This window comes from Mustela erminea, chromosome 13 (genome assembly GCF_009829155.1).
Source record: "Mustela erminea isolate mMusErm1 chromosome 13, mMusErm1.Pri, whole genome shotgun sequence".
Taxonomy (NCBI): Eukaryota; Metazoa; Chordata; class Mammalia; order Carnivora; family Mustelidae; genus Mustela; species Mustela erminea.
Window position 1 is genome coordinate 2,395,674 of NC_045626.1, and position 16,949 is coordinate 2,412,622.

Below are 16,949 nucleotides of genomic sequence, written 5' to 3' on the forward strand. Positions count from 1 at the left end.
GGCAAAGAAGCAAAAGCCAAGTATGACGTTCCGGGAGCTTCAAGTTCACGGTGGCCAGAGCACGAGACGGCATGTGGGGTCAGCACGACTTGGAGCTGGGGACGGACGGGGTAAGATGCCGGAGAACCTTCGTGCCACGACAGCTGTGCCACCGGAGGAGAACAGGGACACTGACCACGAGTCTTCAAATAGGCACAGATTTTTTTTCCTCTGTTATCAAGCACATGAGTGACAGAAGTAATGAAATTCAAGGAGGACCCGTGGGCGTGTCCTCCTCACTCCTCAGTCAACTCCACGCAAGGGCAGCTCCTGGGGACGCAGCCAGTTCCCTCTCCGGCGCCCACTGTGGCCGTGGTGGAAAACAAGGATGACAAGGGGACAGGGACCTTGCAGGCGGGAGGCAGGACCGAGTGACAGGAAGACGCCTGCTGAGTGGTCAGTGGGACCAGAGGGCACCCCCTGTACTCAGAGAAGCCCGAGTTCAGCAGTGGGGATGGACGGACAGGCTCTCCTGGGGCCACATCCACATGCTGGATCGGACCCCAGACAGGGGCCTGGTCGCTCTCCAGCAACTACAGATCTCCCCAGGAGCCGCAGGTGCATACGGAGGCTCCCGCCCTGGGACGGAAGACAGGCCCAGAAGGTCACTCTGCTTTCAAGCAGCAAAACACCAAGTTAAATGCCCATCCTCAGACCGAACTGTTGTTCAGCAGCAGCCACTGGGGAGACGCGCACATCCTGGAGGTCGGGTGCAGACGACAGAGCTCCAGAGCCCGCCCTACGAGCGCAGTAAAGCGGCCACGTCTCCCTCACTCTCGTCACCAAGTACTCCATGAGGTGGCCGAGTCCTTGGCGGCTGGGGCCCGACGCAGCACATGCAGGGGAGGCTGCGGGATGCTGGAACCGGCTCGCCACAGAACCCCATGCACTGGTGGCATCGAGCTGCCGTGTCTTACAAACGCGTCAGGGTGCGCTCAGCAGTGACATGTCAGCGCCCTCGAGTGGGTGGGCAAAGGTCCCTCGCGCGGCCAGCAACAGACTGCGTGGGCCACCGGCCAGCAGACTGGCCCAGGAAGAGCCGTGCGGCCACGCCCTTGGCACGGCTCACGAACGAGGAGACTGTGGACAAAATGAGCCTCGTGAACAGTCGCCCCCAGTCTCCCGGCCTCTCAGCACCGATCGGACAGTCACCTGGCCTTTCGGCACCGATCAGGGGCTGCCACTGACCCCCCGGCTAGACTCTTGGCTGGAACCGGGAGGGGGCGGTGGCCGGGACGGGCTGGACTCCATGAGGCGCGGGGAGATGGGGCTGGTGCCGGGCCGAGGCTCCGACTCATGACGGCGACGGCGTCTTCTCCAACCCAGCCAGGTTTCCTCGGGTCCCTTCACATCCAGAAGCTGCCCACAGCGCGCGGGGCAGCAGACGCTGACAGAGGCCGCGGCACCAAATGCGACGCAGAACTCGGAGCCTGGAAACGAGGGTGGAGATGAAGCCACGTCTGGAGGCGACAGCCAGAGCCAGTGCCGGGCATGGCCGGCCTCCCCAGCGCGCACGTGGTCTGCGGCTGAGCCGAAAGTGGGGCCGGGAGTGGAAGTCGGGCGGCATAAACCTGTCCTCCGGGGCTCCTCCGGCGGCCAGAGCTGTCCCGGCATCGCTGCACTCCCTCTCCCATGGTGCTTCCCTGGCCCACGCTCTGTGCGCAGGACGGGCAATCGGTAGGGGCGGGTTAGAGCTCGGCCGAGACGGGGCTCTTCGAAACCGTGGCTGGATGCGGAGGCTTCCGCTGCGGAACCCGGCACACCCGTATGGGCCGACGGCCGGGCTGGGTCACCGGCGTCTGGGGCATCCGGTGCAAAAGTACAAGCAGAACCGCCTACCTGCTTCCCAAACTCGTCGAACCTCCCGACAAGCAGAGGAACCTTCTCCCTGAGGATATTCTGAACAGAATACGGGATTCATCGGAGTGCTGAGCGCCGGAGAATGGGGACGGGTCCCCACGAAGCAGCTACGACCGCTCCCGAGCGCGGGAGAGAGCTGGAATGCCGCTGCCGCCGGGGCTCACGCAGCAGAGAGCCAGGCCTTCGGGGCGCCATTGCCTGGCTGTGGCTCACGGAGAAGCGTCAGATTCCTCAGAAGACCCGAGCTGGCCGAGAGGAGGAGGGGCGCGCGTCGCCAGCAGCGGAGGCCAGGCTCCTGGACGGGCGGGTGGGGCCCGCAGAGCTTCCCACAGCAGGATGAGAACAACGCGCCGGCTCCGAAGGTTACCCGGCCTGCTCGTGGACACTCGTGTCGGTTCTCGCTGTCCCTTCCGAAGGGACACTCGGAAGGGGGGCTCCCGCCTTCCTGCGTCCTGTAATCACTTGGCCAGAGGAAGACGCTCTCTGGCCCCAAACACCTCCAAGCACTCGCTCCACGACCGACGCGGAAGACTTCCAGGAGTTCATGCTTCCATCCACGCACAGATCACGCAAAGACAGACACGGGACTCCTTGTTTATACCACGGGTCACGCCTCTGCTTCAAGCGATTCTGGAAGCGCGGCTCTGGGAAGAAGCGGCCCGTCTGCGGCTTCGGGGAGGAGTCACTCCGCCTTCCCGCGGCGGTGGGATGCACCCCGTCGCAGCAAGGTGCACGTTACCAAGGAACGGTCCGATATCCAGACCGCACCGTGCAGAGGACACCTTCTCTCACCCTCTGGAAGCTGGTACAGCCCCCGCGAGGCGAAGACGGACCCGCGGGGCCCGCTGATTTTGTTCCGCGTGGCTCCCAGCACCTGCAGAGCGCGCCTCTGAGCGGACAGACGCACTCGTGAGGGCTCCACCCGCGGCTGCCGCCAGCCTGGAAGGGAGCCCAATGCGCTGGGTCTTCAACAAGAAGACACCTACCCTCCCAGGGAGCTGCAGAAGCTACTTAGAAGTTTTGGAAGCCCTCCAGAAGCCTGACGCTGAAGTTCTTAAAAACGACTAAAAGGTGTCCCTCCAGGGGCACCTGGGTGGCTCAGTGGGTTAAAGCCTCTGCCTTCGGCTCAGGTCATGATCCCAGGGTCCTGGGATCGAGCCCCACATCGGGCTCTCTGCTCACAGGGAGCCTGCTTCCTCCTCTCTCTCTGCCTGCCTCTCTGCCTACTTGTGATCTCTGTCTGTCAAATAAATAAATAAAATCTTTAAAAAAAAAAAAAAAGGTGTCCCTCCAGAGAGCTAGGCCGTCCCAGCTGCTCTCCCCGTGCCCGCCAGGGAGCTCAGTTAATGACGGATGAACAAGCAATTTTTCTGTGCCATTCACACCCAGCTTTCAACACTGCTTTGAGCTTCCTGCAGGATACGCATGATGACTTTTCTGTAAAACAGGTGTGTTTCTCCCTAAATACAACAAGTGACAGCAAGAGAAGTCGCTTACACGCCAACTCAAACCGTTACACAGAACAATGCTGTGCAAGTGTGAGGGGAGTACAGTAACCACAGGTAATGTTTTCTAGATAGTACTTCACGTTTTAACACCTGTGTACATTCTATAAAAGAGGACGGTTTTATAATTTAACTGATTTAAAAGTAAGTACTGAAATTATTCATTTTTCAATGAAAAAGTGTATTTTATTAAGTAAAATTGAAAAAAAGAATATTGGCCAAGGAAATTTAAAAATGTGTCTTAAAGAAAAAATAAAGGGAAAAAGACAGGGAGAGGGAAGGGGAAGAGAGAAAAGCCAGAGCAACATGGAGGCCCGGGCGGAAGACACGGCGTGCTCACCACCAATCCGTCAATCACCGTGATTTACCCCCTCAGAGGTTAAAAGAGAAAAACATATGATCATAGCAAAAGAGAAAGAAGAGGCATTTGATAATACTCAACATGAGGAAGAAAACAAAAGCCTAAATAAACCAGCGAGGGAAGGCAGCCTCCCAAATCCAAGAGCGTCTGTGAAAAGCCAAGAGTAACGTGTTTCCACCGTGAAACTTTAGAACCGTCCCGAGTCAGGACGGCAGCGGACCAGTCTCCACGGCACAGGCAGAGGTCCACACCAATGTGCCAAGAAGAGGAAAAATGTCACTATTCATACACAATCTAGTATCTACGTGGAAAAGCCAACGTGATCTCCAAACGGCTACAATTAACAACAGAAATTCATGGGTTCCTGGATTCATGACCAGTCTACGAAGCCATCCGTCTTCCTATACACCTACAGCAAACAAAACCTGCAACATACAAGGAATTCACAGAGACAAAAAGATAAGATAAAAGAGTCAGTCTGAGAAGACTTGCAAGAGCTTTACGTAACAAGAGACACCAGCAGGAAGAGAAATGTGGTCATGGACATAGAAACACTCTATTTTACAGAAACCAAATTCGTCCAACCGAGACCAAGATAATCTGAAAGAGAATGAAAACTAAAGACCCACCCTGCTGATTTCAAGAGGTATTTTAAATAACGGAGACAGTGCTTGGGTATCCGCACAGACAGGCGAGCGGGCACAATTACAAACCCAGAGCTTAGCCACACACAGAGACAGAAACCAGATCTCCACAAACCTGGGATCACGTATCAGAGACACAGACTTCCCACAACGTGCTGCCAGATGACTAGTTACCACCCAGGGATAAATAAGATTCCAATCCCACCTCTTATGCATAAAAATGAAGTCCAAATAAACTAGTGAACTGAATGTAAAGCCAAAGTTCTAATACTTCTGTTAGAACATATGGGAGAATTCAGGGGAGCCTGGGGATCTCCGTCGTGTAAGCGTCTGACTCTTGATCTCAGCTCAGGTCTTGATCTCAGGGTCGTGAGTTCAAGTCCGTCACTTACTTAAAAAAAAAAACAAAAAACCAAATAGGGGGAATTCAATGTGGGTAAAGGAACAACATCTTACACGAAACACAGAACACACAAACTATAAAGAGAAAGTCGGAAGGAAGAGAACAGACGGCAACCAGGGCACGGCACCGTCATGGAATTATGCTCTGAATCATCAAGAAAAGGCTAAGTTACGAAGACTGTGCTCCAGTCTAAGAAGACAAAGTCCTCCTGACCTTTAGAAAGATTTTCACACAAAACACTTATGCCATCAGGACAGCTGCACTGAAGTAAAAATCTCTACTCGTCTATTCATCAAATGACATCTAAACGAGAGTGAAAGAGAAGCTACTTCTGGAAAAGGTATTTGAAACCCACAACTTAACAAAGAAGATCCAGACCGTATACAGAAGCTCAACACATCAGTCAAGAAAAGACAGGATCTCTGTGGAGACAGTACATGACCCTCCAGGACCCTCCCAAAGGCTCAGACAGGAGACAGGAGCCCCCGGTTGTGCTCTCAGGCCCTGCGCGGCGGAGTTCTGTGTGTGTGTGACTACAACCAAACACACCCTTATCATTCCATGCGCAGAAGATGTTCGTGATATATCAACCGTACTTAATGCTAGGAGTGCGTAAAACAATTGTTAATACAGAAACACACACAAAATGAAACCCTCAGAACGGCCCTTGGAGCGGAACGCTCTCCGCCGCGCGTCTCTCACTGAACACCCTGTGCTTCCTCCACTGGCAGGAGTACTGGACTCGCCCCTCCCAGCTCAGCAGAGCTCTCACTCTCTCACTGTGGCCCGCGGATCTCTCCTACCTCGAAACTCAGGGCACACCTTCAACTAACAACAGGCCTCTGTGGCCACTCACTGCCGTCTCTGCTGCGCCTCGCCCGCGTGCGGACCACTGGCACCTCAGAGCTGGCCGTCTTCCCAGCACTTCAAACCCGCGCTGCGTTATATTTACTACGAATGGGGACTCAGCTTCAAGCCACATCACCATTAAAAAAAATTAAAGGTCTTAAGTAAAAATAATATGTATATTTAATTATAAATGACAAATAATTCAAAACAAAACCTAAAGAAAATCTCATAAGCTCTGAATATTGTACTATCAAAGAATTATACACAAATGAGATAAATCCTGGAATTTTCAAACCTAACCCAACTACGCTCACACGAATGAGTCTTTCTAAAGTTTTCTATGCTGTATTATACAAAAGCATAATACGAAATAACAAGTAATTTAGCTGAACTATGAATACAGAAACTCTTTATTCGTAAGGCACATCCTCCAAAGAGAAAGCAAGCAGGACTGAAAAGAAAGTACTAGTCTCTTGAATTATTCAAAGTAGACCTAAAAATCCCAGAGTGTTCATGCAGGTTAGTTTTAGAAAAAGTACAATGTTGGCTAAGGTTCTTACCAAGAATGACTTTATACTTAATTCTTTGGCAGTGATTAAGGTCATGACTGACCAGAGCCCCAGAAATGTCCAGGTCACCCGCAGCAGAGTCAGAAAGCAGGAGCAGGGCAGGTACAGAGACCTGGAGCCCACACTCGAGGGGCAGTGAGCACCGCTTCCAAGGCCACTGACCGGAAGGCCCACGCGCCGCAGTGGGCCACAAGGATGCCGGCCTCTCACGGCAGGACCGGAGCTACGTTCGGGCTACGTTTTCCCCATCACAGTCTGGTCTAAGAAGGTAAAATCTCTGTGGTCTGAATAAAGATTTCCACAGAAAACAGCTATACCATCGTCATCCTTAAAGGAGGAAGTCACCAGCTTTCCGAAACACCTTTCTTTGTGATTTCAAGGAGCCAGTATTTCACCACAATAAATTTCGAACTTTGTTTAGCTTTAAAGATGATCTATATGTCCTAAGTTATATGGAAAATATAAAAGCATTTGTCAAATTTTGAATGCATGCGGAAAATACCTCTTGAAATAAGAAACCGAAGTCTACTAAAAACCCCCCCTTTCACTGAACTACGTCAGCCGAGTAGGGACGGCGCCAGCGGCAAGGGCCGCACAAGCGGGGACACGCAATCAAGGGGAATCAGAAGCCAGACGCCACTCCGAAGAGGCTGTGCTCACCGTCTCCTCGGGGTCCCCGACAGCCCTCAGCCCCCCTTGCACCGCGAGTTCCAGAAACAGTCCCTACATAAATGTGTCCAGCTCCCTGAGAAGTTTTCATCAGAAGAAACCTCTACAGAAACGCGGCCCCAGGACCCCTCTCGTGAGGGATCACGGAGAGAACATGCTGCCCTGATCTCGTCCTGAGGCCGCACCGGCTCTGGCAGCCGCAGAGCGGCACAAACGAGCGCAGCAGCGTGGGCGCTTCACGGACTCAGGCGGCTCCGGGGCGAACGGCCTGACCTCTGCACACTCTGCAGGCAGAGCGCGCCCCAGGCAAACCCCGCGTGCGTGGACGGTAACCCCACTCCGAACCCCACACCTAACGCTCAGGACGGAGCGCGCCGTCCTCCATCCGGGGGCCCCTGCTGCTCGGGATCCCGCAAAGTCAGGTCCCGCCTCCCGCCTGGAGAAGCCTGAGCCGCCGACAGTGGGGTCAGAGCGCCTTGGAGGGTTCGAGCCCAGGGACTAGGGCTGCAGCCACGCGCTCCCCAGGCTGGAAATTCCCACGCACTTACTGGGCGCGCGTGAAGCAGGTGTTCAAAACCACCGCGAGGGAAGCTCTCGGCCCGAAGGCTTCAGAGTGAACAGACACACTTGCGAGGGTGCCCTTCCCCTCCTCCCTCTCTGGACACCAGGAACAACCAGAGGATGAACCGCCTCAATCCCATCACCCCGTGCTTCCCCTGGGACGAGGGGCAGATGGAGGGGACACGGGGGGCAGAGCTGCCACGGTCTGTGGTGGAGACAAGGGCCTCACAGCCACGTCAGCGCTGCAAGGAGACGCGTTCAGGAGTGTCGCGGCGATGACCGCGTTGGTCGTTCCGTGCCTCGCAGCAAGACGGCACTCGCTCCCCAAGACCGGGGGGAAGCGGAACGGTCAGAGTCGCTGGGAAGACACTTCCAGAGGACTCTGTTGCCCAGAAGACAGAAACCGATCGCGTTCCCCGTGTGAGAGCCGCACGCGTCAGCCCACGGGGGAGCCAGCGACGAAGAGACTGTATCCAGGCAGACAGCGGCCAGGCGGGGGACTGCGGGGCAGAAACACTGCGAGTCTGCGAGCGCCAAGAGCAGAAAGGGCAGGCCCGAGTGTCCTCTAAGTGCTGCCCTCAGAGGCCACCAGAGCTCTCCGAGACAGCGGGAGGAAGGGGAAAAAGAAGACACTCCCGGCACAGCAAGCCTGTGGGAAGGATGGCCCCGGAGGCGCGTGCCTGCCCGGACAGCGCGGGAGCCTGGCCACACGGTGACGTCAGCTTGCACCCCGAAGTCCAGGGCAGGCCTGGCCGTGCACACGGGCCAGGTTACCGAGAGCTCACAGACACCACGGAGCCAGAGGGGAGCGTTGAGGGGAAACGGCCGAGGGTCTGGCCCAGGAGCCATGCTTACAAGTCAGGAGATGGCAGTGTAGTGGCGAAGCAGGGGACAAAAGTGGCCAGAACGCAGCTGCGGGAAGGAGCGGCCAAGATGACCCAGGAGTAAGCCTGGGGAACCGTCAGGAAGAGACGCGGCTCACAGGGGAAAGGCAGCCCAAAGTCTGCAACTGCTGAGGTTTTCAATATCAAACAAATACGCCGATACTATCAGAACAGTCAACGACGTATCACCTTCGAAAGAAGAAATAAGCAACCCCCCCGCAACGTCTAACCCTTAAAGCACATTCACATTACCAGGTAGGAACGGTGATTTCTTCTTTATGATTTTTTTTTCTTTTTTATCCAACTTCTCTGGGCTTTCTTGCTCTTTTTCCTGCTCTGCATCTGTGGGGTGGGTCTGCTCACTCGAAGGGTGAGAAGCGTCCAGACTTGGCGCCTGCGTGGACGGCGTCCTGGCGTGGCTGCTGTCGTGCGCGTGCGCGGCAGCTGGAATTGAAGACAGCCCACTGTTTTCTAAGGCTTGCTGAGACAGAACAGAACTAACAGGTTAGCAGGTGGGAGGCCCGGTGCGGCCGGCCAAAATCAATTACAAAGACGCAACAAGGCTCTGCCCGGGGTTCTAACTCCGCCCTACCAGCTGCACAACTCTGCCCCCCCGACCGCCAATGCCAAGCTACACTTGCGACTCTCTGAAGCTGAAATGTCCCTTCTGGAACCTGACAGCTCACTTCCACCCAAAATACAGTATGGTAACTAAAAGGGACTGGAATTAATTAATTTGACATTTAGAAATCTGACCTTAGACCTCTTTGGTTATCTCTAAACTGATCTGGAATCACTGCATTAAATTCCAGTGGCTTCAACCACCCTTAAGACCTCGGCTATCATGCATCCCGAGACTCCTTACACCAACTTGTTACCCCAAAGGCACAGGGAGGCGACAGTTAGTTTTTACAACTGGTCACTAAACAGGGAGGAGACGGCAGGCCGGCTCTGTCTGCAAATGAAAGAGCTGAGGCTAAAGCTGGACCAGCAGAGCAAACTCAGAAAAGCCTGCTCTGCCCCGTCTCCTTCTCCTGCTCTCCCACGTGGACGAGACCGTTCGCACGCTGCTAAGAGAGGCGGACCGGCTCGCTCCGATACTGACAGGAGATACAAGAAGTTCTGAAAAGCCTGTTCTTTTCAACTAAATCACTTGGAGAGAAAATTAAGTTTTAAACTGTTTTTTAAACGTATACATTAACGGTTCAGAATCCTGCACAGTCCATGAGCGTATTTTGTCCGAAAAGAACGTTTTCAATTGGGACGTGTATTTAAGGATGATTCTCTTCCTTGGACAAGCCCTGCCTATTCGTTTTCCAGGAATGATACCCAGGCTCGGGCACGGACCGAGAGCGGGAAGGTGCGCCTCACCTGCAGGATGTCCTGGTTGATGCCCACGGTGATGCTGAGCTGCTGGCCGGGCTGCGGGGGCTGGCTGGACTCTGCCGGCCCCGGCTCTGAGAGCTCCAGCAGCTGCTGGATGACGTCGGTCACGGCCTGGGAGTTCTGCTGGCTCGATGCAGACGTCACGTGGACTTCCGTCTGCTGGAGAGGTAACGTCTGAAACAGCGTGGCCTGAAACACAGCGACATGGTCATTGAAAATGTAAGAAGTACATTAATTTATACTTCAATTTAAAAGAACAAAAACAGAAAGAAAGGAATAGGCTCGTCTTCCTTATGACCATTAAAATCTAACAATATCCCAAACACAGATTTTAAATAAAATGCCTCACTGATTTTTACACAAAGCACAATATGGGATCTTAAAGGAACGTATTGAATGAACTGTCCCCTACATGTCTCCGAGGTTTCCTGAGTGACAGGAGAGACAATCAGCTCAACGTGGGGGTGCGAGCTCACAGGCCTCACCTTCCCACCTGTCCAGTAAAACACAGAAACAAAAGGGTCACAAAATAAGAGAGAAACCACTGTGGCCAACATAATTCAGGAAACTTGGAAAACAGAGGCCCTGGTAGCCTCAATGCTCAGGAAAGCCACAGCCAAGAGCTTCAAGGAGAGAAGCGCTCGGACCGCCCGGACACCCCGGGTCTGCAGCGCCACTCGGAGAGACGGTGCGAGTCAGAGCCAGCACTGTGCGGCGCATGCGGGTGGACACAGTACCCACCCCCCGGGGCGGATCTACGGCACGGGGCCTCCTGCTCCGGAGTAAGGTGAGGAGCGGCGTGGAGATGCCGCTGTCGTGAGGAAGAACACAAGTCGTAAATGCGAACACAGTGCTGGAGACTAAACACGAGCTTCCGCGCTGGCGGGAGGCAGGTGCCGAGGACAGCAGCCACCCGCCAGCCAGCTCACGGGCGCGGGCTAACGCGGTATCCGCTCTCCGCGCCGGGACGCGGGCCTCCCCGCCAGCTGCGAGGGGCCGAGAGCGAACAGGCAAGGCTGCGCCCGAGACTCCCACCAGAGCCTGAACGCAAGCGTGGCGGTATGTGTCGCACAATTTTATACAGTGTAGTTTCCCAAAAGGGCACAGCCTCAGGAAAACATTCCTACTGTCCCCTCAGACGTGGAAAATATTATTTTTTTAAGAAATGTTATTTTGAAAGGATAACTGGTTCTTAAGTCATCCCACAGGAATAACGGTGATCCCACGGGAATCATCAACAGCACCGCAGGCAGCACAGACTCCTAAATTAATCATTGCATTTTGGGTGACTGTCACTGGCTCGATGACAGTGCATGCATCAGGACCAGCTGATACGACTCGGGAGTTTAAGAAGATCCATTCTCCGTCGCTCGTTAGAAACTAGAAAGTCCCTCACTCCCTCCTTTCACCCTGAAGAAACTGTCCACAGCACCTCTGTGGTGCTGCATAGTCTAAGGAACAATCCTCCTGAGAGGTCACGACCAAGATGACCGACCCGGCGGCAGGGGCCCCGCGCGGCGCTGGCCAGACGCACCGTTAGCACGTGAGCCGTCTCTGCGGGGCCCGCGGGGTTCTGCGTCCCGCCCACGTGCATCTTGCTGATGTGGGTGTTCAAGCTCCCGAGGCTTTTAAACACACAACTGCACTCGGTACAGTTATACGTGGGGCCATTCTTGACCTTAAAGGACAAAAGAGAAAAAAACACGTTTTACAATTAACCTTTAGATAAAAATACTTAAATTAGAGCCAATCCTCAGTTAGTTACGGTCCATGATAAGCAGCAGAAACAATGTAACCATGTAACATTACTTCTTTCAAACCAGACGCCTCCAAAATCAGGACCCAAGTCCTCACCCGCCTTGCCAGTGTGAAGTCAATGGAAATTTCAGTCTTTTCTATAAATTAGAACAGGTTCGGAAGAAGACACAGGTTCCAGTTGTTGTAATTTGGTGACGATAAGATGCCTGACTCAGGTTCCCAGTTTCTCAGCGGTGCGCCCCGCGCGACCGGGTGTGAGCAGCCGTCTAAGTCTCTGCGCTACGAGCCGCGCTGGGCCGCACACCGTGGGAGTGCTCCTCGCAGTTCCAGTGCTCCGCACCGGCAACTACGTTGTCCAACTACGGTGAAGCCAACGCAGGACCCTAGAGAGGACGGAAATGAAGCGGCGCCTCCGGGCACCCAGAAAACGTCTGAACAACTCTGCCGTGATTCCAGCCAGCACTAGTTGTTCTTATAACGATGCAGGCCGGCTCGACAACGGACTGGACTTCTCCAAACTTGGATGTTCTGTTCCTTTTCCAGCACCTTGTCAAGAACCCAATTTAAGGCTTCAGGTTCATCACAGGACTGGACAACATTTACAAACCAGTCCTTAGAGGTCATTGCTAGAACACGGCCACCTGCCCACCACAGGTCCCAGGGGCTCTACGGCCGGGAGCCAGGTGAGTGCCCACACTCCTGGAGGGGTGTCCTGGCCTCAGGAGCACGGGTGGGCATCTCACAGGGCAGCTTGGGGGGCCCAGGGAGGTCTCTCTGGGTGCCGCCCAAGTAAACAGCCATCCCGAAGCCATCATCTGCGCACAGAGGCAGCTCCCCCAGAGTAACGGGCAGAGGCCGCATCTACTCTCCTGAGCTCAAAAGGAAACCACGGTCCACGTTCTCACTGCCTCCCCATGGGTCTGGCTCTTAGAATAGAAAACAAAAAGTAACCCGCTGCGTACGGAAGCTGAATATGTTTACAAACTGTGTGAAGGGTGCGGGGTTTCTTTTATTTCAGTGATACTGAGGGCATGAAGGGAAAAATTAAAAGATACATATTTATTTTTAGGAATATGAGTCTTCATTCTGCAAAACAGTTACATAAAACGAAACAATCTGTGATCAAAGTGTTTGTGTCGCTTCCACGTTAATGTATACCCTACAATTAGACTATAAATAAAACACCAAATCAGGAAGAACAAAAGTTAACCTGCCTAAGAGAAATACTGCAGACGTTCTACAAATCAGTACGTTCTGCAGACAACAAGGAACGGCAAACGTCGGTCTCACCGCGGGAGCCGGCGCCGAGGGAAGCACGCAGAGCAGCGCTCTGGCTGACAAGAGACGTACGTGAGGCCGTACTGTTACTGTGAGCAATAGTAACAGGAAGAGCAAAAATACTTTTCTTCCCTCAATTTATTTCTGGTCTCAGTTTCTCAGACCTGATAGTGCCTGTGTTCCAAGTCTGCTAACGGGATGAGGTGTTACCGGACCGGTGGCTGATTACTGACAAGGGCAGCGTGATCATTTCTGAACCTTTACTTGTCAAAGCCGTAACAGCATCCGTAAGACCACGAGAAGATAACATTATAGGTCTCCCCCCGGGGAAGCCGAAAAGGTGTCTAGAGAGAGATACGTGTCTGCTTCTTGTTTGACACAAAGTCTGCTCTGCACAAACCGTAAATCTGCATTTCAAAACCTCGGGCTCCCGCATGCACCGCGAAGCCGTCTACCGCACCCGGGAGCACCACAGACCCGAGAGCGACGTTTACCTCGGAGTGGACTCTCTGCACGTGGGACTGGAGATTCCCTTTTTGAGAAAAGGCAGCAGGACAGAAGGCACAGGCGTGGGGTTTTTCCCCTGTATGCTTGATCATGTGCGTCTGCAGGGCCCCCTTCTGGTTAAAAGCCTTCCCACATTCACTACATTTAAACGGCCTTTCACCTGGAGAGGGAGAAACACCATCAAAATATAATTCCACATGTGTGAACACCCGACGGATTAAAGGGGAAATACACAGCTCCCGAACCCAAGACCCAAACCCACCTGTGCGGACAGAGCTCGCCCATGCTGCGGACTCCCGCGTGCGACTGCCCCCGGCAAGGTCACCAAGCACGGGACAGAAGCAGCGGCGTGACCTCACAGGTCCAGCCGGCTCGGAGGCACACGTTCTCTCCTCTAAGCCACATCGTGAATGGCCCCAAAGTGAACGTGTTTCATACCTGTGTGTATCCTGATATGCCGAGTTAACTGACTGGGCTTTTGAAACGTCTTTCCACAGTGCGGGCATGAATATGTGAATCCACTCCTGTCGATGTTCCGATTGTAAGACCTTGTACTCGATACCCTGGTACGACACGGGAGGGAAACATTCATGAAGTCGTCTCCTCTGTGTCACAAGCTCAAAATTAAACGCAGTCAGCACGTGTGGCTGACTGGCGGTGAGAACTCAGGCTACGAGACACCCGCCCCACAGGAGTGTGCGTCTCCGCAGACACAGAAACTCAGACGTGCAGTCCTTCTCTGTGTTTGGTACCATAAAATTCATGGTTCCCCAACGAAGGGGAGAGAAGCTTGGTTTTCTCGCAGGGGAGAGGTGAGACCATCCTTTCCGGACACAGCTCTACCTGCGGCCCTCAGATGTAAAGACGTGTGTGTGTGCGTCCCCACCTGCCGTGTCTCGCGCCCCCCTCAGGCCCCGGCTCTCAACACCACCCACAGGCCTAGGGTCTCAAAGTCCTCCCTCCAGCAACCCTGACACCAGCCCTGCGCACTCCCCCGCTCCCCCTGGCGGCTCTGCACTCGGCTCCCTGGGGTTGTGACTCGTGGGAACCAAACAGGGCTCTGTTCCTCCCTGACCTGCTGTTCTCCCAGAGCAGAAAACCGCAGCTCCCAGTTGGGCAAGCTTAAACCTCAGGAGTCGCCCAGATTCTCTCTCTCTCTCACCCCTGGCTTCAAGTCCATCTTCAAGAGCTACTGATTCCACTCAAAACACCGCCAGAGATGCTCAGGCCCCTCCCGCTCTCCAATCGTCAGACCACCACTGCCTGCTGTGACGATTCACCCGTCTCCCTGCCCCACCGCCACCCCCAGCAGCCACAGCGCAGGGGAAGCTGGGACAGGCTTCCCACTACCCTTGTGATCAGCCCTCATTCCCAGGACGGCCTCCTGAAGCCCTCAGCCTTGGGGTCCTGCCTTCTTCACACCCGGTGCCAGCAAGCTCCCCTCTGCAGCGGGATCCCCGGCGCCAGCCTCTGCTTTCAAATGCAGAGAAAACCCACCGCAGAGGGGCTGTGCCAATGGCTGGGCCGCTGCCACAGTCCCCTTCCTCCCGAGGGCCCTCCTCCCTTTGGACACCCCGGACACCCCGGCTCACCAGCCTGCCCGCCCTCCTGGCGCTGCCCTGGGGCAATCCAGTTCTGCGTCCCTCTCCGCACGAGCACTCCCTGAAACCTTTCCACTGACTTTTCCCTCTGAGAAACCAGCACAACGGGAGGACGAGGCTGTGGGTCCAGCCCATCCCTCCAGCTCAGAAGGGCCAGAAGCCAGCGGGGCCGGCTGCATGCTGACCACCTGGACGCCATTCATCATCTCTCCAAAACCCTCAGACACACACCCAACCTGCTGTGCTCAAACTCCACCCAGGCAGGAACCCCGTGTGCGGGAGCACTCGCAGCGCGGTCTGGGCCCCGCTAGCCAAGGGCGGGCAAGTGGGGCAGGGGGAGGCAGGCTGGCCCCACGGGGGCGTGCTCCACGCCGCTAACAAGCGCCTAACAGGGTAAAGGAATCCTAGAGTCTTCCCAGGTCTGTGCACTTCAGTAGCTGGCGTGGAAGCCGCTGCCGTGCTTGCAGCTGCTGTTGGGAAGCGCACGACGCGCAGGCTCCACGAGCGACAGCAAGCCATGGCCGCCCGCTCACGGGCGCATCCAGGCCAGAAAGCACTTTGCCTTTTGTTTTGTTAAGAAAATGAAGTTTTGAAAAAAATATATAATCAGGAATAAACCAAATATGCAACTCAGGAAGACATGTTAAGTTCTACTAGAAATAAGTGCACGTATGTATTTAAATACGGTCACACTTGTTCAAATCATGAGCTCGAAAACAAGGAAATTAGGGTCTAAATCCTGAAGCTTGAAACCTCCGAGCTGTAAAACCGCGGGCAAGTGACTCGATCCTGTACCTAGCGCTTCTCACCCACAAAGTCTCCTGGTCTGACAGCGCTGCCTGCAAGGACCACGTTTTCCTCACACACGTTCACAGACACACTAAAAGCAGCGTCGGGAACGCAGAGCTTCTGAACAGGGAGTGGAGACACACCAGTTTGTTAAACAGGCTGCCCCGGCCCCTGTGGACCTGCTTCTCGTCCTCATGACTTACCTGGGGAAACGTTCAGCCAGCACGTTGTCCTACAGCCTTCAACACTGTGCTACTGCTAGAGAATTCTGCTCCGGCAGCCTGATGCTTTAGAAGCCTGAGCTTTCTCCGTGCCCCAGGCCTGTGTGTCTGAACAGCCGCCCTGACACCACGCCCGACTGGCCCCCACTGTGCTGCTACTGCATTCTTTTTTTTTTTTTTTTAAATGTGTGGCATATGGCAACTCTATCTTATCTTTTATTTCTCTTTTATAAAGATTATTTGTTTATTTATTTGACAGAGAGAGAGATCACAAGTAGGCAGAGAGGCAGGAAGAGAGAGAGAGAGAGGAGGAAGCAGGCTCCCCGCTGAGCAGAGAGTCGAGTCCGATGTGGGACTCGATCTCAAAGCCCTGGGACCATGACCTGAGCCGAAGGCAGAGGCTCAACCCACTGAGCCACCCAGGCACCCCTGAGCTGCTATTTCTGGAGCAGATGGCATACTAAAGTCACCCAGGCAAGCGCACCCGCCGTTAACACAGGGCACAGACTTCTCTTCCCAAGCCCCAGCAGAGGCTCGCACCTGATCTTGTAGTGCGTCTTCGCGTGCTCCTTCAGCTGGGAGGGCGTCTCGAAGTCCTTCCCGCAGGCCTTGCAGGCGTGCGGCCGGCCGCCGGCCAGCTCCTGCCGGTGCTCCTCCATGTGTGTGGCCAGCTGGCTCTGCAGGGCGAACTCATCCCCGCACTCGGAGCAGATGAGATTCTGCAAAAGACAAGCCCGGCCCTGAGCGGAGGGAACACCCCGAAACGGCGGCGTCCTCGAAGAACGGGTGCGCAAGCGGCTGGTACCCGGATCACGCTCTCCTCTGGAACACGCGCTGTTCTCACTCTCCAAGAACGCGCCACCGTGTCCAAATACGCTTCTGGGAAAAGCGTCCTGACCAGAAGAGAGCGTGGCCCAGGGAAGCAAGCGGCGGCCAGAGCGGGGCCGCTGTGGGGCACGCACCGGCGTGGTGCGCACCTGTGCCGACGGAACGTGCAAGAAGCAGAGGGATGTCGCCACAGAGGGGTCGGGACAGAGCTCCGAGGAGAACCAGAGTCTGCAGACC

The 16,949-nt window shown here is 54.8% G+C and overlaps 1 protein-coding gene across 4 annotated transcripts in view; it reads right to left on the reverse strand.

Moving 5' to 3' along the window:
- Nucleotides 1-16,949, reverse strand: part of ZNF236 (zinc finger protein 236) — a 102,514-nt gene that overhangs the window by 62,734 nt on the left and 22,831 nt on the right. For all 4 annotated transcript variants that reach the window (XM_032310281.1, XM_032310282.1, XM_032310280.1 and 1 more), the window contains exons 4-9: nucleotides 16,425-16,603; nucleotides 13,712-13,836; nucleotides 13,261-13,433; nucleotides 11,265-11,408; nucleotides 9,716-9,919; nucleotides 8,597-8,825 (exon numbers count right to left, since the gene is read on the reverse strand). In XM_032310281.1, the coding sequence (XP_032166172.1) occupies nucleotides 8,597-8,825; nucleotides 9,716-9,919; nucleotides 11,265-11,408; nucleotides 13,261-13,433; nucleotides 13,712-13,836; nucleotides 16,425-16,603 (1,054 nt within the window). The remainder of the gene's footprint in view (nucleotides 1-8,596; nucleotides 8,826-9,715; nucleotides 9,920-11,264; nucleotides 11,409-13,260; nucleotides 13,434-13,711; nucleotides 13,837-16,424; nucleotides 16,604-16,949) is intronic.